Source organism: Clupea harengus, chromosome 9 (assembly GCF_900700415.2).
Source record: "Clupea harengus chromosome 9, Ch_v2.0.2, whole genome shotgun sequence".
Taxonomy (NCBI): Eukaryota; Metazoa; Chordata; class Actinopteri; order Clupeiformes; family Clupeidae; genus Clupea; species Clupea harengus.
Window position 1 is genome coordinate 26,684,028 of NC_045160.1, and position 23,927 is coordinate 26,707,954.

At 46.8% G+C, this 23,927-nt stretch overlaps 2 protein-coding genes across 3 annotated transcripts in view; one reads left to right on the forward strand and one right to left on the reverse strand.

Moving 5' to 3' along the window:
• Window positions 1-4,119, forward strand: part of esrrd (estrogen-related receptor delta) — a 7,462-nt gene extending 3,343 nt beyond the window's left edge. The window contains exons 4-7 of the mRNA XM_031573982.2: window positions 635-745; window positions 1,000-1,161; window positions 1,278-1,547; window positions 3,486-4,119. Of these exons, the coding sequence (XP_031429842.1) occupies window positions 635-745; window positions 1,000-1,161; window positions 1,278-1,547; window positions 3,486-3,739 (797 nt within the window). The 3' untranslated portion in view covers window positions 3,740-4,119. The remainder of the gene's footprint in view (window positions 1-634; window positions 746-999; window positions 1,162-1,277; window positions 1,548-3,485) is intronic.
• Window positions 4,055-23,630, reverse strand: shkbp1 (SH3KBP1 binding protein 1). 2 transcript variants are annotated; one of them, XM_031573970.1, is made up of 18 exons: window positions 23,449-23,630; window positions 22,809-22,862; window positions 22,627-22,672; window positions 22,446-22,519; window positions 21,977-22,035; window positions 21,609-21,689; window positions 18,429-18,596; window positions 17,837-17,933; window positions 16,598-16,788; window positions 15,678-15,793; window positions 15,373-15,460; window positions 14,073-14,189; window positions 12,486-12,656; window positions 11,995-12,150; window positions 11,689-11,785; window positions 11,229-11,413; window positions 10,097-10,229; window positions 4,055-9,193 (listed from the first exon to the last, which is right to left on the reverse strand). In XM_031573970.1, the coding sequence occupies exons 1-18, from the start codon at window positions 23,493-23,495 to the stop codon at window positions 8,482-8,484; spliced, it is 2,592 nt and encodes an 863-aa protein (XP_031429830.1). In that variant the 5' UTR covers window positions 23,496-23,630; the 3' UTR covers window positions 4,055-8,481. The 2 variants fall into 2 exon arrangements, with proteins under 2 accessions (XP_031429830.1, XP_012682388.2); XM_012826934.2 differs by having other exon boundaries at window positions 14,061-14,189.
• Between the last annotated feature and the right edge of the window lie 297 nt (window positions 23,631-23,927).

Below are 23,927 nucleotides of genomic sequence, written 5' to 3' on the forward strand. Positions count from 1 at the left end.
CGTCTGCGTCTGTGTCTGCGTGCGGGCATGTTGAAAGAGGGTACGTCTGCGTCTGTGTCTGCGTGCGGGCATGTTGAAAGAGGGTACGTCTGCGTCTGTGTGCGGGCATGATGAAAGAGGGTACGTCTGCGTCTGCGTCTGCGTGCGGGCATGATGAAAGAGGGTACGTCTGCTCTCAACAGACAAGTCTCATTCTGGGCTGTGTCCCCCGCAAGTCAAACAGCACGGACTATTAAATGTTACTGATTAGTCATTGATAGCTCTGATGTTGCTTCCAGAAGCATACCTGTGTTGAGTATGATTAGTCAATGAACACACAGGTCAGAGGGCAGCTTTACTTAAAGCAACAGTAATAGATTAGTTCTACTCCTAACTTTTACTAGGGTATAAACTGCTCTGACCTCTGGCAATACTGGTGTAAAAACAGACTCAAGAAAATGTGATCGCAAGTTATAAATTATATTTCCCTAAAATATAAATGTGTTTAGGACAGAGATGAGTGTGTTAGGTGTGCGTTTTGTGAAATATAAGTGTGTTTAGGACAGAGATGAGTGTGTTTGCTCTGTGTTAGGTGTGCGTTTGGTGAAATATAAGTGTGTTTAGGACAGAGATGAGTGTTTTTGCTCTGTGTTAGGTGTGCGTATGGACCGGGTGAGAGGAGGCCGCCAGAAGTACAAGCGCAGGGTGGACTGTGGCCTGTCCCTTTACACCAAAACCCCTCTCACACATCCAGCCAAACCCATCGGTAAGAGGCCATATGTTAGGACCTCAGAAACTAATGGACAAAACAAAAGCTTTGTTTCTAAAGTATATAGTTCTATAGTCATTAGTAAAAAAAAAATGTTTTGACACTTTAGAAATAATAAAACTGAGTATTTACCTAAGTATTTTCTATGTTTTCTACGTGAATAGTAGAAATATAGTTACACTTTTATTTGGAATGCTGATTGTTATCATTCTAAGAACAGTGTAAAAACTCTCGCCCGTCTCGTCTCCTAGGTAACAAAGTCATCTCTCAGCTGCTGGTGTCAGAGCCGGCCCCTCTGAGTGCCATCCCAGACTCCTCCCCCAGCAGCACGGAGCTCAGGAGCCTGCTGACCCTGTGTGACCTCCTCAACAGAGAGCTGCTCGTCCTGATTGGCTGGGCCAAGCACATCCCAGGTGCGTGACCTCACCTGCCCTCTGGGGTCGGTCAAACCCCAAACCTCACCTCACCTTGCGTTTGTTTATCGTCCAAACAACAGTCTGATTGGCTGCTGTAACCCTTCCCTCCGCAGGCTTCTCTGCGCTCTCATTGGTGGATCAGATGGCGCTGCTGCAGGGCGGTTGGATGGAGGTTCTGGTTCTGTCCGTGGTGTCGCGCTCCCTGGGCTCCGCGGACGAGCTGGTGTTCGCCGACAACCTGCGGCTGGCCGAGGCTCAGTGCCGGGCCGCCGGGCTCTCGGACCTGTACACCGCGCTCCGGCACCTGACCCGCAAGTACCAGCAGATGGGCCTGAGCCCGGAGGAGCTGGTCACCCTCAAGGCCATGACGCTCGCTAACTCAGGTGAGACACGCACTCACACACACATACACACACACACACACACACACACACACACGCTCACACGCTCGCTAACTCAGGTGAGACACACACTCACACACACGTATACACACACACACACACACACACACGCTCACACGCTCGCTAACTCAGGTGAGACACGCACTCACACACACGTATACACACACACACACACACACACACACACACACACACACACACACAGATGGCACATTATGCATCTGTCACGGGTAGATACAAAGTCAAACACACACGGTTCTCATATACCCACATGGTTCTCAAATACACCGTTGTCTGCGTATGAGTAAGTAATGACTCTAAAGCTGTTATGTAGAGAAAGTTGGTGCACAACAGAGTCGTGAAGGCAGGATCTTGCCAAGCAACATCAAATGCAAACTGATCTGTGTAGGATCAGAACATCCAAAAAGATGCTTTTCTAACCCAACACCTACCAATGGGTTTAAAGGAAGGAAACACCTCAAAGTCTTAGTTTAAAGTGCATCATCTATACTGAGCTGTGCTCTATAAGTCAAACACCTCGAAGCCTTAGTTTAAAGTGCATCTATACTGAGCTGTGCTCTTTAAGTCAAACACCTCGAAGCCGTAGTTTAAAGTGCATCTATACTGAGCTGTGCTCTTTAAGTCAAACACCTCGAAGTCTTAGTTTAAAGGGCATCATCTATACTGAGCTGTGCTCTATAAGTCAAACACCCTGAAGCCTTAGTTTAAAGGGCATCATCTATCCTGCACAGTGCTGTATTGTGCTTTTAACAGACTTGGTCACCAAGGTTATGTCAAGGGCATCCAAAGGTCAAGATAGAGTTTTGACCAGCAGTCCCAGACAAAAGAGAGCAGAATGTGCACCAGAAATGGCCCACTTAAAGCCCAGCCTGAGGGCAGCCCATCAGGGCGCATTGAAAGGCTTTTCTCATGGCACAAGGAAGCCAAAACGGTCCTGATTGACAGTGGTGGAGTGCATTGTTCTTGTGTTTATCGCTCAGCCAACAGCTCTCAGCAGAGAGGAATGGCGCCTCCCCAGGCCCGCCCTCTCTGAGTCCCAGCCAGGCCCGTCCTCTCCTCTCCCCCTCTCTTCCATCAGGGGCTGGGGCAAGGGAGCACCAATCAATAGCTCGGCTGTGAGGAAGCCGTTCTGCTCCAGCCCACAGCAGAGATCAATAAATCCATTCCTGACCGTCTTTCCCAAACCCTCTCTCTCTCAGAAGCCCATTTTTCCTGGAGGTTACCCTCACTCTGTGCCGGTCCGCGCTCTCACACACTCACACTCACACACACTCACACACACACACACACACACACACACACACACACACACACACACACACACTCTCACACACACACACTCTCACACACACACTCACACGCCACAGTGCTTACCAGGGTGGAACGGTGATTGCCGCCATAATGGAAATCAAAAGCCGAAATGGTTTGAACTGGAAATGCCCCTTGGCCTGCCTATTACAGCATGTTTGCTGAACAATGGGACTTGACACAATGTGAGAACAACAAGGGGGGGTGTGTGTGTGTGCATGTGTGTGTGTGTGTGTGTGTATGTTTACATGTGTGTGCAGTGGGATGAGTGAAAAACACGCCCACCCAAGCCTGCCTAGAGGCCCCTCTTGACCTTGGTGTCTGACGTGGAGTATGCATGCGTGTGTGAAATGATGAAACAGTGTGTCTGTGTGTTGCCAGCACAGCTTCTTCGTCCGCACCGTAGTATATACAGTACGTAGTATGTCCGCATCAGTACCAAAATGTCAGCTTAGTCTAGAACCAGTTGTTATGTCAACAGCAAACAGTACAGTGTTGATCAGCTTCTTCATCCAAACCTTAGTCTTTAATGTGCACATAAATAAATCATTAAATGTGTGTGTGTGTGTGTGTGTGTGTGTCTCCTGTCAGACGCGGCCAACCTGGAGGGGGCGGAGGCGGTGCAGCGGTTCCGTGACGGGCTCCACGAGGCGCTGCAGGAGCACGAGAGCGGGCACACACACTCCCACCCCGGGGAGCTCCACCGCGCCGGCCGGCTGCTCATGACGCTGCCCCTGCTCCGCCAGACGGCCGCCCGCGCCGTGGACACCTTCTGCCGGCTGCACCGGGAGCGCCGCGTGCCCATGCACAAGCTCTTCCTGGAGATGCTCGACAACAAGATATGAGCGCCCAGATCCGGCCCAGAGCTGGCGCGGATCCGGTTGAGATCCGGCTGAGATCCGGTTGAGATCCGGCTGAAATCCGGTTGAGATCCGGTTGAGATGCGGGGCCAAGTTTTGAACTGCGCTCTAGGGTTGGCCTGAGTGACGCAATCAGCAACGGACAAAACAAACAAACAAACAACAAACAAGGCTGACTTCAGTCAGTTCTTTATTGCCACAAGCGGCACACTGCAACACACACGTGTATTTTAAACCAGCTTTTATAGTCTTTTTCTAGGGGAGGGGGAGGGGCACTGGTGAGAAGAAAGGAGATATATGTTTTTCTAACTTTATTTAAGTAAAAAAAAATTATTAAATTAAAACATCAACAAAAAAAAAAAAAACTGAATGCACTAAACTGACATTTGTAAGGTGAAGCTGCAAAGCATTTTAATACTGAAGAGCTATTTTTGTATCACTGGATTATTTATTCAGAGTATTTATATATCAGTGCTACGGCCTCTGCACAATGATCAGGATGTGAACACACTTGAACATTCTGACAAACTGCGCTGACTAAGGAGTCAGTGCCGACCACTTCATTCTCAAGCCCCGCTGTTCTCTGAGTACTGATGACCATACTGATTCATCGACACACCAAACTGTAGCTGTTCTCTGAGTACTGATGACCATACTGATTCATCGACACACCACACTGTAGCTGTACCTGAGTACTGTAGCACACTCTGATCCGGGCCGCGTGTGGGTCCACTCTGTGGTTCTGTACTCTGATTATTACCAGGCTGACACATTAATCCACTGTACTGTCCTGTAGCGGTCCAGACAGAACTCTGATTGGCATTTTAACTCATTGACACACTACACTGTTGACTGATGGGATAGCAAGCAACTGGATCTAGACTCAACTCCAGATCCGGTACTAAATAGGATTCCGACACTTTGATAGACTGTTGAGACAGCATATGGTTCTAGACTCATTGACGCACGATCCTGTAGCGGAGACAGCATCTGGTTCTAGACTCATTGTCCTGTAGCTGTTGAGAGAGCATATGGTTCTAGACTCATTGTCCTGTAGCTGAGACAGCATATGGTTCTAGACTCATTCCCCAGTAGCTGTTGAGACAGCATCTGGTTCTAGACTCATTGACTCACGACTGTCCTGTAGCTGAGACAGCATATGGTTCTAGACTCATTGACGCACTGTCCTGTAGCTGTTGAGACAGCATATGGTTCTAGACTCATTCCCCTGTAGCGGAGACAGCATCTGGTTCTAGACTCAGCTCCTATTATTGGCACTGATTAAGAAACTGACACAATGGCACACTGCACTGTATCTCAGTCCAGGGAGAAGCAGTGTGTGTGTGAAACGGATCAGTTTCACACTCCTCTCCTATCTAGGCCGCTAATGACGCTGACCGACACATCGACACACTTGTTCTGTATCCATGACTGGATGTTCTCATGAGGTGTCTGCTGAGGTGAAGGCAAAGCTGTGATCAGCGTGTGTGTGTGTGTGTGTGTGTCTGTAAGAGGATCACGTAGAGCCGAATGCCGTCACTGGTGGTAGTATGCTTACGGGAACAGGCTTTTGACTTTTACTGAGCACACACACATGTACATGTACGGCGATCCTGTGTCTCTGTGCAGACACCGCTGCCAGCTATTTCTACTTCTCTGAGTAAAATGCTTTTTTTGAAATTACATTTTGTGTTGTGTCATGTGATTTCTGGAAGACTGCAGAATGTTCTAGATGCAACACCTCTTAAAAGGACCAGTATGTTATACATTTCCTGCTCTAAATCATAAAATGATATACATATGTCATCAGAGATTAAGGAAACATGCTAATCTGGCTTCTCCGACAACAATGCTACACAGTCAGTATATTCTCCTTTTAAAATGTTCCGGAGCGGACGGTCTGTTGGTGTTTTGGGCCTGTGCGATTAAGACTGATGCAGAGTTGGCAAATTTTCTCCTGAACAGGTAAGCATTGAGCTTGAGCTGATCATGGCTACTTGTAGGTTTGGGCATTATAAGTCATTTCGACATTCCAGTACTCGCATTCATACTCTGTGGTAGTGTGTAGCCGGGTTAGCCGCGAGTATTTCAGACACACAACCAGTGAGAGATGTCAAGTAGAACTGGCTAACGCATCATACTAACACTGCTATCAGTCACACCCAAGGAGCGACAGCACCCTTTATCTCATAGGCCACGGGTGCTTACTGCCTCGGCAACAACCAGTTTGAAGCAATGACAGAAACGGCAAGTTCGACTCTAAATTGACTCAATTTACAAACGCCATCACTCTATATGTTGAACGGATACTGGCGTCCAAATAAATTACTCATGCCCACCCTTACTTACTAGCTATTTCTCTATCTCATCAAATAGAAACCATTCAGCCATTTTAGAAGAGTTAATTACATTTTATGACAGTCGACGGATTACTGAGGTGTAATTTCGCCAGTTTTAGACACTCACCTCTTGTTTTCGCGATAGCCTTGGCTAACGTACAATGATTCTGAACATAGCGAGCCATGCCTACTGACAGAGTATACTATAATAATACGAGCTGGTTTATAAAGTATAAAGTGTAACGTTATAACGCTTGGTGTCCGGGCTACAGAAAGCTCTTTTAACACAAACACACGTGTATAGTTTTTTATTATTAAATTCTTTTGGAAGACATTAGACCAGTAACACTATACGACTTAAAACAACATTCTGCAAACACACACACACACACACACACACACCTGCTGTCATGTCTTCACGATATTGTTCTGCATGTTTCTCTTGAGAGTGTCCAGTGATCTAGAGAGCTCAGTCATCTTATTACACCTCCATGACACAGTTATTCCTTGCACAACAGCACAAATACATGGAATGGAACACACACAAACACAAGAGCAATAAACAATGTTAATGACACACACGTCACACACACACACACACACACACACACACACACACACACACACACACACACACACACACACACACACACTGCATGAGGGGGCCCTGCCTGCAAGTGTCACACATCTCCTGGCAGCAGGACTCGATACAAGGTTTCCCAAAAAAATTCATAAACAGAGCCATGAGAAATGCAGTCTGACCAATAAACATGTTGAGCATTACATACATCAACACCAGAACAAAACAGCGGAGAAGACAGTGTGAAACCACACACGGTACACACACACGCACGCACGCATCGCGGTGTGTGTGCATCGCGACAGTGTGAAACCAGACACGGTACACACACACGCACGGATCGCGGTGTGTGTGCATCGCGACAGTGTTGCTGCTCTGAATGACAACAGTGACTTTAACTCCCTGAAGAGAGCGTGGGCTTAGACCGGCTCAGACCGGTTCGGATGTGGCCTGCATTCGGTTCCCAGTCTCTGGCTGTCTAGGAGACTCCAGTGTGCACGGAACCCTTATGCAGCCCACCAAGGCCACCATAGAACTCTGATCAACTCGGATATAAGGGGAGGACACACACACACACAATCCTAATTGGCAGTGTTGGTATCCTCAGAAAGGCACTCAAACACACCTTCAGAGCCACTTGACGCACCCCCCACACACACACACACACACACACACACACACACACACGTCAGTATAGCTGGCCCAGGATCAGTCTAGCCAGCACGGACGAATGCGAACGTACAGATGAGTGAATGTGAACCCTGATCTCCCTGGTGACCGTCCAACAGCGATGCGAGCCAGTCACATTAAATAACTCTGCTATAGTTACGTATACTCAGAAGTTTGATCACTAAGAGATATGCGCGAGGAGTCCCTTACAGTGTGTGTTTGTGTGTGTGTGTGTGTGTGTGTGTGTGGCTGAGGTCAGAGGTCAGGACTGTTCTCTTAACAGTGTGAGACTACCTCTGGATATGCACAGCCAATAACTAGCTCCTGTTGTTGTATGATGGAAGAACTAACGAATTTGATCCTGTTATAAAATATGGTCAAGCTAAGCAAAATGACAATCAAGTCTAGATAAGCTTCTTGTAACGAATATCACAAAAATGGCAAATGCTGAAATCAACCCGGTCTGGATGACAGTAACGTTGGGGTCCGACCATGTGAAACCCTCTCAACACTGATATGTGATACTCGCAGAGGAGCTGGGTTTCATGGGAATGGTTCTGGACTCTGGTACTCTATGGGTCAGGATTAGGTCCCTGGTGCCCCCCCTCGGGTCGGTTCTGACAGAGCCACTCAGTACAGTAACTCTTCTCATGTCCCTCTGTGTGTGTGTGTGTGCGCGTGGGCTTAACATGAGGCCAATAGCCGACGGCCAGCAATCAGACACCCTGGAATGAGTTTCTCTCCGTTTTCCTTGTGCAAACACTTAAATGCCGACATTCATTCATCGCGGAAAACCAAGCACGCTCCAATATCAAACTGGCCAAAAGAGTGGAGATCTGGGAATGCTTATGTAAGGAGCAGTGAGGGCCAGGGAGATTGGGAATGAGTGAATTCGTCTTAGAACAAAGAATACAGAAATGTTACAAACAATAAAAAAACAGTAACTCAGAAAACCTTTTTTGTCCCCCCCCTCGTGGTAAAGCTATGGTTGGAAAGCCCTTGAAAAAAACTGCTAAGACTTCATGGAAGACGTTTAGCGATCACAGTCTTTAAAAGTTCCTGTAATCTGAAGATTCACTTTCTGTACTTCTCTCTCTCTCTCTCACACACACACACACTAAAAGGATGCATCCAGCCAATCAAAAGCTCGTCTCATTCATGTGCGGTTTAGGGGTGGTTGCCGGGGGCGACACTAGGCTGTCAGAGGCGGGGCTGGTGGCATCACTGGGCGGGGCCTCTGTGCTGGGGGAGGGGCCGGGGCCGGGTTGGCGCAGGGGGGAGACGGGGGTCTGGGAGCGAGTCGGACTGAGGGCGGGGCCGGGGGCGGGGCCTGATCCAGACGAGACGATCGACGGCGACCTCCTCATAGAGGCTCCTGAGGAAGAGGATGATGCGGATGACGAAGGCCCCACTGCTGCTGCCGGAGACGGAGGGTGTGGGTGTGGAGGAGGAGGATGAGAGGGGGATGAACAGGGGAGGGCAGGTGGCGACCGGAGCCCCAGACGCGCCTCCAGCTCACTGGACACGGCCAAGCTGCGCCTGCCCGCCACCACCGCGTCCACACACACGCCCATGCCCGCGGCCTCCGCGCCCTTGGCCCTCTCCTGGCAGCGCTCGGCGAAGCTGCCCCGCCGCAGGGCGTCGTTGGGGCCGCGGGAGGGGAGGGGGCTGCCCCCCCCCACGCTGCTGCCGCTCAGAGACGCCTGGCTCAGACCCAGAGCCTGGCCCTGCCCCTGGGGGGGGCGGCAGAAGGGCACCAGGGGGGCGGGGGCCTGGCGGGGGAGGCTGCCCGTCAGAGAAGCAGCGACTCCTCGCAGGAGAACCCCACGCTCACTGGCCTGGGACACCAGACTGATGGAGAGGAGGAGAGGAGAGGAGAGGAGAGGAGGGAAAGATGGAGTCAGGCGAGGCAGCACACAAGATACAGAAATAGCCCCCTCTGCTGGTCACACAGCGTCAGTACAGAAATAGCCCCCTCTGCTGGTCACACAGTGTCAGTACAGAAATAGCCCCCTCTGCTGGTCACACAGCGTTAGACTAAATCTACTCAGTGCGACTCAACTGAGAGAACATTAACTGAAAGAACGATTGTGAATGTTATGGTGTGCGTGAAATATACACTGATACGTGTACGTGTGAGTGTGTATTATAACCTGCAACAGGTAAATTATAATTAAATATACACTGATGCGTGTATGTGTGAGTGTGTATTATAACTTGCAACAGGTATATTATAATTAATTATACACTGATGCGTGTACGTGTGAGTGTGTATTATAACCTGCAACAGGTATATTATAATTAAATATACACTGATGTGTGTATGTGTGAGTGTGTATTATAACCTGCAACAGGTATATTATAATTAAATATACACTGATGTGTGTATGTGTGAGTGTGTATTATAACCTTCAACAGGTATATTATAATTAAATATACACTGATGCATGTATGTGTATTATAACTTGCAACAGGTATATTATAAATAAATATACACTGATGCGTGTATGTGTGAGTGTGTATTATAACTTGCAACAGGTATATTATAATTAAATATACACTGGTGCGTGTATGTGTGAGTGTGTATTATAACTTGCAACAGGCATATTATAATTAAATATACACTGATGTGTGTTTGTGTGAGTGGGATGGCGGGTAAGATTATGTGTGTGTACGTGTGTGTGTGTGTGTCGGTGGGACGGCGGGTACGATTGTGTGTGTGTGTGTGTGTGTGTGTGTGTGTTATAACCATACCTGCAGGTAGATGTGCGTGGTGTACTGGAGTGTGTGAGAGAGGCAGCTGGACTCATGTCAGGCGTGCGGGTCAAGGCCAGGTCACACTGATCCAGCAACTCAAGCAACTCCTCCTCCGTAGGCCCGCCCAGCGCTGCAAACACACACACACACACACACACACACTAATCAGATCAATCAAACCCTTCCAACACCTGCTGATCTCCTTCACCCTTGTTCTGCATTTACACATATGACAGGCAGACAGGTGACAGCTGAAGTCTAGACAGTGGGGCACACAATATGCTCCAGAGTTAAACACACGTGTACAATATGCTCCAGCGTTAAACACACGTGTGCAATATGCTCCAGAGTTAAACACACATGCACAATACAATATGCTCCACAGTTAAACACACATGTACAATATGCTCTAGAGTTAAACACACGTGTACAATATGCTCCAGAGTTAAACACACATGTACAATATGCTCCAGAGTTAAACACACGTGTACAATATGCTCCAGAGTTAAACACACGTGTGCAATATGGTCTAGAGTTAATCACATGTGTACAATATGCTCCAGAGTTAAACACACATGCACAATATGCTCCAGAGTTAAACACACGTGTGCAATATGCTCCAGAGTTAAACACACGTGTGCAATATGCTCCAGAGTTAAACACACGTGTGCAATATGCTCCAGAGTTAAACACACCTCTACAATATGCTCCAGAGTTAAACACACGTGTACAATATGCTCCAGAGTTAAACACACGTGTACAATATGCTCCAGAGTTAAACACACATGTACAATATGCTCCAGAGTTAAACACACGTGTACAATATGCTCCAGAGTTAAACACACATGTACAATATGCTCCAGAGTTAAACACACGTGTACAATATGCTCCAGAGTTAAAAGCATGCATGTTTCCACACCAGCTATGTTTGGTCAGCCATTCTTTTTGTTTTTTGGTGGTATAATTACACCTGCTTCTTGTCCTGTGAATCTTAACTGGTGCGTAATCCTTTAGCGTGTGTGTGTGTGTGTGTGTGTGTGTGTGTGTGTGTGTGTGTGTGTGTGTGTTAATCCTGAGTGGTGTGGTTAGCTGCTTCTGTTTAAACGCAAAGCGTTGTCGGGCTGCTGACCTTTGATGTCCACCTTCCCGGCGATCTCCATGGCGGTGGTCAGGTCCCACATCTGGATGCTGCCGTTGCCATGGCCACTGAAGAGGTAGCGTCGCGGTCGCGAGCCGATCCGGCTGGAGCCCTCACACTCGTGCACCATGAAGGCCGTGATGGACGTGCCGTCCACCGAGCGCACCTCACACACCCTGATAGAGAAGAGGACAGGGGGTCAAAGGTCACTCGGGAAATGACATCAGAGCATTCAGCCTCACTTCAGTATGATCTAATGTACAGGCCACACATGTTCTCTATGAACAGCCACCAGTCAGTTTCGCTCATTCTCGTGATGTATTGCTTTAACCCTAGTTGTGACCCCTGACCTTAATCCAACCCTCGATGTAACCCTAGTTATATAAAAACAGGACATATGAAATCCCAAAAGATCAGAGAGTTGTAGGGTACATTTGACTGTGTGACTGACCTCTTTCCGTTGGACGAGAGACGGACGTAGAGCTTGTCTGTGTCGGGTACCACTCTCTGGATAAACACCTGCTGGTCGTCTCTCTCCCCGTACGGACCTGCAGGGGACACAGGAACACACACGCTCTGTCAGTACTGCTAGAGGCCAACAGAATGGAACACTCCTGCACTGTCAGTACTGCTAGAGGCCAACAGAATGGAACACTCCTGCACTGTCAGTACTGCTAGAGTACTTCGGATCCCTTTCTCTCTCTCTCTCTTTCTCTCTGTTTCTCTCTCTTTCTCTCTCTCGCTCTCTCTGACTCACCAATCTCGATGCCGGCGGCACAACCCGCGTGTCCGTCGATGTCGTCCAGTGAGAGGATCTTGAAGGAGGAGTGTGGCGTGGAGCCCGGCTGGGTGGAGATCATCCCGCGGAAGCGCGTCACCGTCCAGGTACGCACGTGGTTGTTGTCCGCACACACTGCAACACACACACACACACACACACACACACACACACACACTTAGAGGACTTCTACAGAAGGACCAGACGAGAATCAGAAGAAAGGAATACCTCGGACTAACCCAAGTCATCTGGGTCATTAACACATGCCATGTGTGGTATCTGGGGCATTAACACATGCTCTCCAGCCCAGGAGCACAGCTCAAATCACACGGCTTTGTCTGCTTAGAAAACACTGATTTCCTTACTGTGTGCATCACAACAAATTGGATTCCCTAACCCTATATGTCAAGCGCAGCACTGTAGGCTAGTGTGGTGTGTTTACCTATCTATCAGATGAGGCTGGCGTGTACCTGAGATCAGGTGTTTCTCGGAGAGCATGATCTTGGTGACGGGGCTGCGGTGGACGGAGAAGGTCTGGAAGAGCTGCGGTCCGGAGCCGACGGTCTCTGGATGCTGCACTATCACACGCACCGTACCGGAGCTGGTGCCGTACGCGATCTCTATCCAGTTACCGCTGTCACCTGACACACACACACAGACACAGACACAGACACAGACACACACACACAAAAACAAGGCAGACATTCACGCACACACACACATTGACCAGTTAGGGTTGGCTGTTTGGTAATCAATTTCTGTGTTTATCTAACTACACTGGAAGCCTTTTATCCCCCTACAGGCTCCCTTGTTGCTATGGCAGCTTATACAAACTTAGTTCTGGGTTCTATTTCTTGTTGGTATGGCAGCTTATACAAACTTAGTTCTGGGTTCTTTACCTTGTTGCTATGGCAGCTTATACAAACTTAGTTCTGGGTTCTTTATCTTGTTGCTATGGCAGCTTATACAAACTTAGTTCTGGGTTCTATTTCTTGTTGGTATGGCAGGTTATAAACCCTCAGTTCTGGGTTCTATTTCTTGTTGGTATGGCAGCTTATACAAACTTAGTTCTGGGTTCTATTTCTTGTTGGTATGGCAGGTTATAAACCCTCAGTTCTGGGTTCTTTATCTTGTTGCTATGGCAGGTTATAGCTTATAGTACGACAGCTTATGTTTCCCACCCTCTGGTGTGGGCGGGACTTATTTGCGTTCTGTCTCTATTCTATTGGTTGATTAATTTTGATAGGGTCATTTCACAATAACCCGAGAGAGGGGGAAAGAGAGAGAGAGAGAGAGAGAGAGCTGTGTGCGTGTGAGAGAGAGAGAGAGGGCGTGTGTGAGAGAGAGAGATGTGAGAGAGAGAGAGAGCAAGCAGACATGCAAGTGGAGGAGGAGGAAGACTCAAACTGAAGCGCAGGACATTTGTGCGATCAACATCCTATTCTGAGTGCAGACAGACAGCTTTGAGCAGCAGACAGACAGCTTTGAGCAGGAGCAGACAGACAGCTTTGAGCAGGAGCAGACAGACAGCTTTGAGCAGGAGCAGGCAGACAGCTTTGAGCAGGAGCAGACAGACAGCTTTGAGCAGGAGCAGACAGACAGCTTTGAGCAGGAGCAGACAGACATCTTTGAGCAGAAGCAGACAGCTTTGAGCAGCAGACAGCTTTGAGTAAGAGCGGAGCGAACGTGCATGTGAGGACAGAGAGAGAGAGAGAGACAGAGAGAGAGAGAGAGACAGAGAGAGAGAGGGGAAAGAGAGAGAGACAGATAGAGAGAGAGGGAGGAAAGAGAGAGAGGGAGGAAAGAGAGAGGGAGGAAAGAGAGAGAGAGAGAGAGAGAGAGAGGGCAGGGGAAACATCACCAAATTTGAACATGAAATGAATAAATTCTCGAAGTGAAAGCCCATGCTCTTGATTAAAGATAGGAAACTCTATACCCCATAAGGACCACTAATAAACCATGAGCGGAGGGAGCTGCACCAGTCTCTCTGTGTGTGTGTGTGTGTGTGTGTGTGCGTGTGAAAGGCAGTAAGAGGAGGGAATCACATTTCATAATACTTGTTTTGGGCGTGAGGTAGACGCTGAGGGCCGTGATGGCGTCCTCACTGGGGTCTCGGTACAGCTCCGTCACCAGCAGGTCATTGTCCTTCATCCGCAGAGGAAACTTCTGCACGTCTGAGGACAGACATACAGGACAGTCAACACACACACACACACAAACAACCCTCAGGAACTCAAACTTAAAGAAGACGGCAAAATGAACCATCACACTAACGTGTGCACACCCCCCCCACACACACACATTCGGGACAGCCGTGTGAAACACAACCCAACTGGATAAGGAAGTATCGGTGATGGTGTGTTCAATATTCCTATTTAACCTCATTGGCCTTGTGGTCAGATAAAGGATGCAAGCGAACTAAGACAAACCAACACTAATCAATGGCAATCTCCACATGACCCAACACAACAGACGGTGATAACAGGAAGTCTCTGCGGGCTAAGGGCTGGGTCGTTTGTGAAGGTTTGCTAACTGATTGTTGTTCCCCATTTCAAATCACATGACCACAAAGCCGAACAAGCCCAAAGACACAACGGAGTACGAGACCTCAGGAGGATCACTTTTTTTCACAGAGACGAGCGGGCTTCATGTAGACACACTCGCACACAACTTGCTTCCATCCATCCCATAATAACCCCTGGGTGAGCGGCACTGAAGGCGTGGCAGTGCTGTACCTATGTAGTAGATGGAGCCATCTATCCCATAATAACCCCTGGGTGCTGTACCTATGTAGTACCATCTATCCCATAATAACCCCTGGGTGAGCGGCACTGAAGGCGTGGCAGTGCTGTACCTATGTAGTACCATCTATCCCATAATAACCCCTGGGTGCTGTACCTATGTAGCAGATGGAGTCATCCATCCCATAATAACCCCTGGGTGCTGTACCTATGTAGCAGATGGAGCCATCTATCCCATAATAACCCCTGGGTGCTGTACCTATGTAGCAGATGGAGCCATCTATCCCATAATAACCCCTGGGTGCTGTACCTATGTAGTAGATGGAGCCGTCTATCCCATAATAACCCCTGGGTGCTGTACCTATGTAGTAGATGGAGCCGTCTATCCCATAATAACCCCTGGGTGCTGTACCTATGTAGTAGATGGAGCCATCTATCCCATAATAACCCCTGGGTGCTGTACCTATGTAGTAGATGGAGCCATCTATCCCATAATAACCCCTGGGTGCTGTACCTATGTAGTAGATGGAGCCATCTATCCCATAATAACCCCTGGGTGCTGTACCTATGTAGTAGATGGAGCCATCTATCCCATAATAACCCCTGGGTGCTGTACCTATGTAGTAGATGGAGCCGTTGTTGCAGCCCAGGATGAGGAAGGAGCCGGCCGTGTCGTAGCTGTTGATGGGAACCACGTCCTGATTCTTGGGGGATAGGAGAGGAAGAGAGGAGTTATCACTAAAAGGAACCACCACACACACACACACACACACACACACACACACAGAGACACACACACACACTCTCTCTCTTACACACACACAATATACGGAGAGTGCTTTCTGGCTCTGAAAGTATGATCACAGCTGATCTTCAGCTGCTCAGGTGAGAAGGGAATGAGAGAGGTTGTTGCTAGGTTACCTGCCAGTGTTTGGTGACGGCGTTCCACACCCCCACCTTGCCCGTGTGGCTGGTGGCGATGAGCTGGTTCCCCACGAAGAAGAGGGCTTCCACGGGCACGTTCAAGCTGAACACACCTGCGGGCACACCCAGGAGAGGGCGATTTGTACCGTCACCACAAGCAACGCTGGTTCAAAAAGCCTCTACAGGCAAACGCGGGAGAGACTGAAGGAAGCCATTCATTTCATCCTTATCCACATTTCCACAAGAACTTGACCTGGCAGAGCTTAACTTCACTTCACTTATTCTATTAATTCAATGTAATGCTTTTTTTCTCCTCCCATACCTTCATCAGGCACAGACAATGGGCCACATAAATGGTTTAATTAACTATAACCAGCAGCATCGCGACCTACAATAAACAACTAAACAAAGTATTATTGCTTTTATTTATTACGATGATTATTTACTAAGATAAGTGCATAATTATCTCACACAACAGTCAATAAGGTTGTCTCCAAATGGATCTGTGAGTAAACAGGCAGTCAGTCTAGCCTCTAATCACGGACACTAACTACACGTCTCCCTCAGACAGCCGCCCTCTGGGCCAGCAGATGACGTCAGCATCCTATGCGATCCTACCCTGTCCTGATGCACTCTAAGACATGAGGAACAGACTGAGGTCTTTAGTGGAGCCTACAATTCCCTTTCTAACTGTGGGAGACCAGTGACTCTACAGATCACATCACCTCTCACAAACAGTCTGTATACCTCTAAAGCTGACTGGCAAGATGGCTCTACAGAGTGTGTCTTACAGAGGACTCCATGCAGAGCTGTTACAGTATAAAAGAGCAACGCTTTTTAAGCAATTTAGTAGCCACTACAACCAATGTCACACACAAGACGTGACTCTCTTCCTTGGAGAGAAATCTCCATCTCACCGATCTCATTGCCGTTGCCGTCAGGGCAGATGGCCCACAGGATGATCTCGGTGCCGGCGGCCACGGCCACCATCTTGTCGTTGTCCCCAAGCGAGCCGCCCATGACCTTGGCATTCAGCGCCACGCGGTCGATCACCCAGTCCAGCCGGGGGCTGGTGAACACCTGCTGCCAACCTGACGATTCCTTCATCCTGCACAAGGGGGGGGGGAAATGAAAATGGTAAACGGTCAAAAGTGTGGCTGTATTTCGCAGAAAAAGATTACAACACGACGTGCAGCAAATGCAACAAAATGCGTGTAAAGGGGGAGAAAAGGCAAGAGTCAAAGGCAGATCAGCAACCGCAGACTGAAGACTAAACGGAGATGCCAGCAAAACTAAACCTAGTCTCTTAAAGGGGCAACACAAGTTCATGTACTCAGTGTGTTCAAATAACAAGATTAAGTATGAAGAAGACAGAAAATATAGGTACAAACAAATCAGAAAATGGTGAAATTTCATGAAATAAATGCAAACAAAATAATGAAGGCAAATATGCTCATATTTCGGCAAAAGAATTGTGTGTGTGTTTTGTATTTATTTATATGTATTTAAGTATACTGTAAACTGTTGTTAACAGTTAATACATTGTTCATAGTTTGAAGTTAAAAAGTTTGAAGCTGTAGTTTGAAGCCAGGTGTTTTGTATTTATGTATATTTATAGTATACTTTAAAACGTTAATATATTGTTTAATTTGAAGAATCGACATAAAAGCCTTTCTTTAATGTCGTCAATCGTCGTTTGTGTTTTTTTTTTTTTTTTTTTTTTTAAGTATCGGTCCAGGCACCGTTTAGGCATCGGTATCGTTTTAAAGTATCGTTTTAGCACCGGTATCGGAAAAAACCTAAACGAAACCCATCCCTAAATCCCAGCACCTTGGAAGTGAGGTTGCACCAGACCTGCTCTCTTCCACATGATGGCCATCACACCACACTGAGCAGGTAACCAACAGAGAACAGCTCATCTTGTCCTCCTTTCAATGGGATGGAAAAATGGATGTCTCCAAATGTCACAACTCTAAGTGCTAGGGAGTTACCCCGGGGCACACAGGGACGCATACAGACTTCTCTCAAGGCAACAGAGAGGCTAAATAAGTGTAAGGGTTGCAAGCTGCAAATGTCTGTGTGCCTTGAAGGAGACTCGTCCCCATGAGTAAGTGATGGAGCAGATGAACACAGAGAGGACCCAGGCGCTTGCTCACCTGTAGCAGACCACAAACTGGGCGTATGCCACGGCGATCCAGTTGTGATGACCACAGACGATGCGCACCATCCCTGCGTCGGCCCCGGAACCAGAGACTGGAAGAAGGAGAAGAAGAAAGATACCAATCAGTCAAACTCATCACCATAAAGATCATTCTGATTCTGTCTGATTTAGAGCTATACCTCACTGCCCACAGCAGAGGGAAAAACAGTATAATCATTATTATCATTATTATTAATAATAATAATAATTATTATTATTACTGCCTTTATCTTTCTGAATATAAGAACAGTATAATCATTATTACTGCCTTTATCTTTCTGAATATAAGAACAGTATAATCATTACTACTGCCTTTATCTTTCTTATTATTCGCTGTTGTATTTACAATTCTAAGTCATTTTACAAGTCGCTTTGGATAAAAGTGTCTGCTGCAAAAAACTATCTGCATAAGCGGCCTCTGTGGCGTGTAAACCATACATAACATAAACACTTCGGTGCCAACAGAACTCAGCAGGCTTCTCTCAGCACAGAACCACACAGTGGACCGTCTGGACCGGGTTAGGGCCCGGCCGCTCTCCGGGGCTCACCTAGCATTCTCTCCTCCATGGCGGCTTTGCCCAGGATGCCGGCGTTGCCCAGGTTGGGTGGCATGGTGTTGCTGCGGCGCACCGGCGCCCGCTCCACGGGGCCTGATCGGCCCCCCATGAACTGAGGGCCTGCCACACTGTGCCGGTTACGCCTCTTCACAGGATACACTACAGCGCACACACACACACACACACAAAGAACAGACACTTATCAGCAACACTACAGACAACAACTTCTTAATAGGTACCAAATACACACACACACACCAGAACTTTGCATAAGAACAGAGAAGAACAACATCAACATCGCAAAAAGTTTACTTAAGGACAATAACTGTAAAGAAACACATGATGTGTGTGTGTGTGTATGCACACACACACACACACACACACACACACACACACACACACAATAACCAGGCATGAAAACAGGTCAGGGGTGAAAAAGGTGAGAAGGATATTACCCCTCTAGGGGGGTCCGGGGGCATGCTCCCCCGTAAGAAAAAATGTAATATTCCATATTTTAAAGCATCAATCTGATGCATTTTGAGAGGCTTTTTTTGCCAACCTGGGGAGAGCTGGAGAAACTTAACTTCAGCCATGAGTCCAAAATTATTATGGCGTCCTTACTAAGTATTTTGCACTGATGTCACTGGGTCTAACATACAGTATAAGAGGCACAATGTGGTAAGGGGACCACAAATGGCTTAATGCATAGCCCCCACAAGAGATGGTGGACATGCTGTAACTTAACTTGTCTACTCTTCCATCTTGATTGACAGCCAATACAATGTTATGTAATTCAGATTTTAATTAGGGCTGTCAATAGATACAAAACAATTAACTAATTAATCTCACATTTTGAAATTCATTAATCTAAATTAATCGCGATTAAAAGTTTGTTTGACTTCTAAAGACTAAATCTTATAAATTAACGAGTAATCACTTTCAGACAGCGTGTATTTTAGACACTGTTGTTTAATTGTATTTTTTTTTTAACACAAAACTACACGCAGAACTGTGTTTTCAAAGAGGCTCAGGCCTATAACTCATACCTATAAAGTGCCAGCCAGGTACAGACTGTGTGCCGCGCAGGGTAGATGTTAAAATGGAAGTAGCCTAGCAGCTGCCAACATAATACGGGCACTATCATTGCCTAAAGTGGTCAGTTTGCCACTTATCTCCCATCTGTTTGAGACGTCGATGAATTCCTCTGCACAGTCCTCCGCTGTATGTCGCGAATGTTTTTTTTTTTTTTTACTTCCAATGCAAAAGATCTCAATTTCCATACATTGTCAATAAAATTAACTGTGACACCCAGGTAATTGTCATTTCTGACTGACGTCCAGTTGTCACCAGTAAGGGCGACGCTGGCAGCTTGTTCGAGGAGCTGAATTGTTCGTGCTCTCTCGCCGTCATACAACGGTAAATCGTAAGAATTGTCCCCTGAAGCAATTCGAATCACCTCAGACAGCCCACCGTCCTCAACTATGTTGATGGGCCGACAGTCACCAGCAACCTAAACTGCGTAAGCGTTGGTAACCTTTTCACGGACTGGTCTAGTTATTTTCCTAGTGAAGTCGTGGAGTGTGGGTTGGCGACCATCTAACCTGGGACTGCTTTCTGTCGGGTGCTTTGCATTAAGGTGATAACTTAAAGACGAGCTGCTTCTGTGATAGCTAAATTCAGCTTGACAAATGCTACATACAACTTTAGTTTTGTCGGACGTTCCGTCATTTTCACTCTTAAACAGAAACTTTCCGCCCAACAATCCCTCCGCTCTCTCCATCTTCAACTACCGTCTCGGTCTCTCCTATTCCTGACTGCAGGCACGCGGCGGTTCGTGTCATGCACATCGGAAGTAAACAAAGTTGCGTTAACTGCCTTAAAATATTTTATCGCATTAATCTCGGCCACAATAATCTCATAGATTAACGCGTTAACTTTGACAGCCCTAATTTTAATACATTTTATTGGCAAAGATAACTTGATGGTTCTGCTCCCACCTACCTAAATGCTCTTGTAAGGGAAAATGTTACACCCAGGATGCTGCGCTCTTCTAGTGAGCGTCGTTTGGCACTGCCGTCTGTGCAAGCACGGCAGTCCAGACTATTCTCATTTGTAGTTCCACGTTGGTGGAATGAGCTGCCCAGCACTACCAGAGCAGGGGCGTCCCTCTCTACCTTTAAGAAGCTTTTGAAGACCCAACTCTTCAGAGAGCACTTCCCGTCCTAACTGGCACTTCGACTAGTGCGTAACTTGCAATTACAGCAGTTACACTTCTGCACTCTTTCTTTCTTTTTATTTCATTTTGTTATATTTCTATTGTAAAGTAGTATTTATTTATTGTTACACCAGGTTCTATTGCTCGTAGCTTGAATATTCTCTCCCTTGTACGTCGCTTTGGACAAAAGCGTCTGCTAAATGACTAAATGTAAATGTAAATGTAAATTTACATAATACTCTCAGAACCAGATCATGTTTTCTTCTTTGCCTGAACCACCAGTGTTTTCATGGCCCGCTTTCGCTGTTTTGCCACGTCTCAGCCTCGCCCTTTTCTCTTCTTCAGCAGGCGTGCTTTCAGCTTCTGATGGTGGTCTGCACTGGTGATGCAAGGCAGCTTCGCGTTAATATTTCCATGCACTAGCGCTTCCTTCTGGCACGCGCACCTGTTCGCAATTCACTGAATCTCGCGCTCCCTTCTGGCACGCGCACCTGTTTGCTGTTCACTGAATATGAATATGAATACCCCCCCCCAAAAAAAAATTCTCATCGAATCTACACGATTCACGTAGGTCACCTATTTTGGTTTCAAAACGGCGAATTTCGCCGAAAGGTGAGGGATTTTCATGCCTGAATAACAAATATCCTACACTTGCACACAAATGACTACCCAGAAACAAACACTCAGAGCCCAGAGTCATTGAAAGTAGACTACACTGGTGCCCTTGAGGCGATCCCAGGGACAGCAGACTACACTGGGGCCCTTGAGGCGATCCCAGGGACAGCAGACTACACTGGGGCCCTTGAGGCGATCCCAGGGACAGCAGACTACACTGGGGCCCTTGAGGCGATCCCAGGGGCAGTAGACTACACTGGGGGCCTTGAGGCGATCCCAGGGACAGTTGACTGAGGGTTTCTGGGACCCATGTAGTTTCTATGATGAACACTCTGGCCTACCTGGAGGAGGAAGATAGCCATTGAAGAGCACCGTCCCACACGAGGAGCGATCCAGCTCATCGCACAGCTGCAGCTTACGCACTAGAGAGGAGACACACACACACACACACACACACACACACACACACACACACACACACACACACACACACACACAGAGAGAGAGAGACACACACACAAAGAGACACACACACACACACACTTTAAATCAGTGATGGAGCTAAACTGTCTGACAGATCACTACATTAAATGAAATGAATGGCAGGCATATTACTTGATAATGAAGCACTGGTCATATTCTTTACGGTTTCATGCTGTTATTATTGAACCTATTAACATCATCATCAGGCGTACTCTCAACTCCTTACCCAAGGGAGTAATTCCATAGAACTCAGCCTCGTGCATTAATAAGTGCACATCCACAGACCTGTGAAGGAAAGAGAACGTGTACTTTTAAGACATAGAAAAGGGTTCACATCAATTGATTTCCTGTAACAACTTCAGGCAAACATGATCTTTCAGGGAGTAATTCTCAGAGGACATTCCAAACATGGTTCAAGACTAGGCCATCACTGACACAGTAAGTCTGTGGATGTACTAAACCCAATTCATATGCTTAATTATTACCTCCGCCAAAAAGTTTTATGTTTTAAGTTTTAGGTTTGTTTGTCTGTCCATTACGCAAAAACTACCAGGACGATTTTCATGAGAGCATGGGCTACAGAATAACCCATTGAATTCGGGTGCGGTTCCAAGGGGGAAATCACTTTCTTTGATACTGCGAGATAGGAGACATTAGCTTCAGTGGAGGTCTGAGCTCTTTAAGTGTCTTCTTACCTGGGGTGCAGTTCTTTGGTTCGGAGGAAGTTGAGAATCGGAGCGAAAAGTGATGGGTCGCGGTCTATGAATATCTGTAAGTGAAAAACAACGAGAAAGTGAATGACGACAAAATGACGAATCCTAAAACGCAGTAATTTTACAAACGTTGCAGGTAGAAATTGACGATATGACAACTTACTGCTCCAGTTTCGTCTTTCAAAGTCGATATTCGACCACTTAGGAGACTAGTCGGTTTTCAAAGGAGGGAACAAAAAACATGTCATTAACCAAACGCGATCTGACAGTTCAGTGGCTGCAAATAACGCTAGCTATTCTGTTCATCACATTTCTGACAAGCAATATTTTCAGAATATCACCAACCTTGAGAAAAAGGAGTCGGGAACCCATGTCAGCGTCTGCTTAGAAGTACTGAACCTAAATGGATCAAACGGTACAGAAGTTAGTTGGCAAATGTTGCAATGACATCAAGGTACGAAATCCAAACGTCAAGCCAATCGTTAAGATACATCATAGTATATGACATGGGGTAACGTAACATCCTAAACCCCTAACACTACTGTGATTAGTTACCGATATTAGTTAACTGAATTTCTGCTCTTGCAATACGATCCCGAACTATCTGCCTTGTTAGCTATCTAAAGGATTGACCACTAACGTTCACTTTGCACAAGTCAAATCAGAACAGCATCCAGGTAGGTTGACAAGATAGCTAATGTAAGTTAAGTAGGACGCGCCATTTCATTTTAAGTTCGTTGTTAAGATATATCGTTGAATTATGGTATGCATTTGGCCCGCGGGTCATCAGCTAACGTTACCGAGCTAGGATAAGAAGCACAGCTAAAACAAGTTATCGCTTGTAAACTAGCTAGCATGGTTCTACTTCAGAACAGGGCGTTAGCCACTGAACGCAACCCACTAGCTAGCTAGCTACCCCCGATAGCAAAGCATTATCTGGCTGGATCTTACTCACATCCGTATGGCAAACACAACGCGTTCTTACCTCTTTCCACCGACATTCAAATGAATAATATCCCCAATCCTTGCCATGATGGATATTCGTGTCAAGGACTGCACATGATCAGTAAGTGTCTTAAACAAGGTTTTTAAATTGTTCCCCAAGTTAGATTCATCTCAACAAAACCATGAAACTGGCCCCTCTGACGGGACTAACTTCCGATACCGCATATGCGGTAAAAACTCAAAATAAAGGTCCTCACAAGATACAGATGATTTCTGATTACGATGGAAGCATTAATTTAAAAACATGTTACTTTCAGCTACTCAGATTGTGTAAATATAATGGTAAATAAAATGGTTAACTACACTGTAGGCACTACTATATCTCTGCCTTACTTTTCACTTTTTATCATCCTTTACTTTTGAGCTCCAAGTAATGTTGAGGATCCACTTTCACTGATTATACAGGCAACTGTAAACTTTATGATATACACATTTATTTTTTACAAAGGAAGGTTTAGG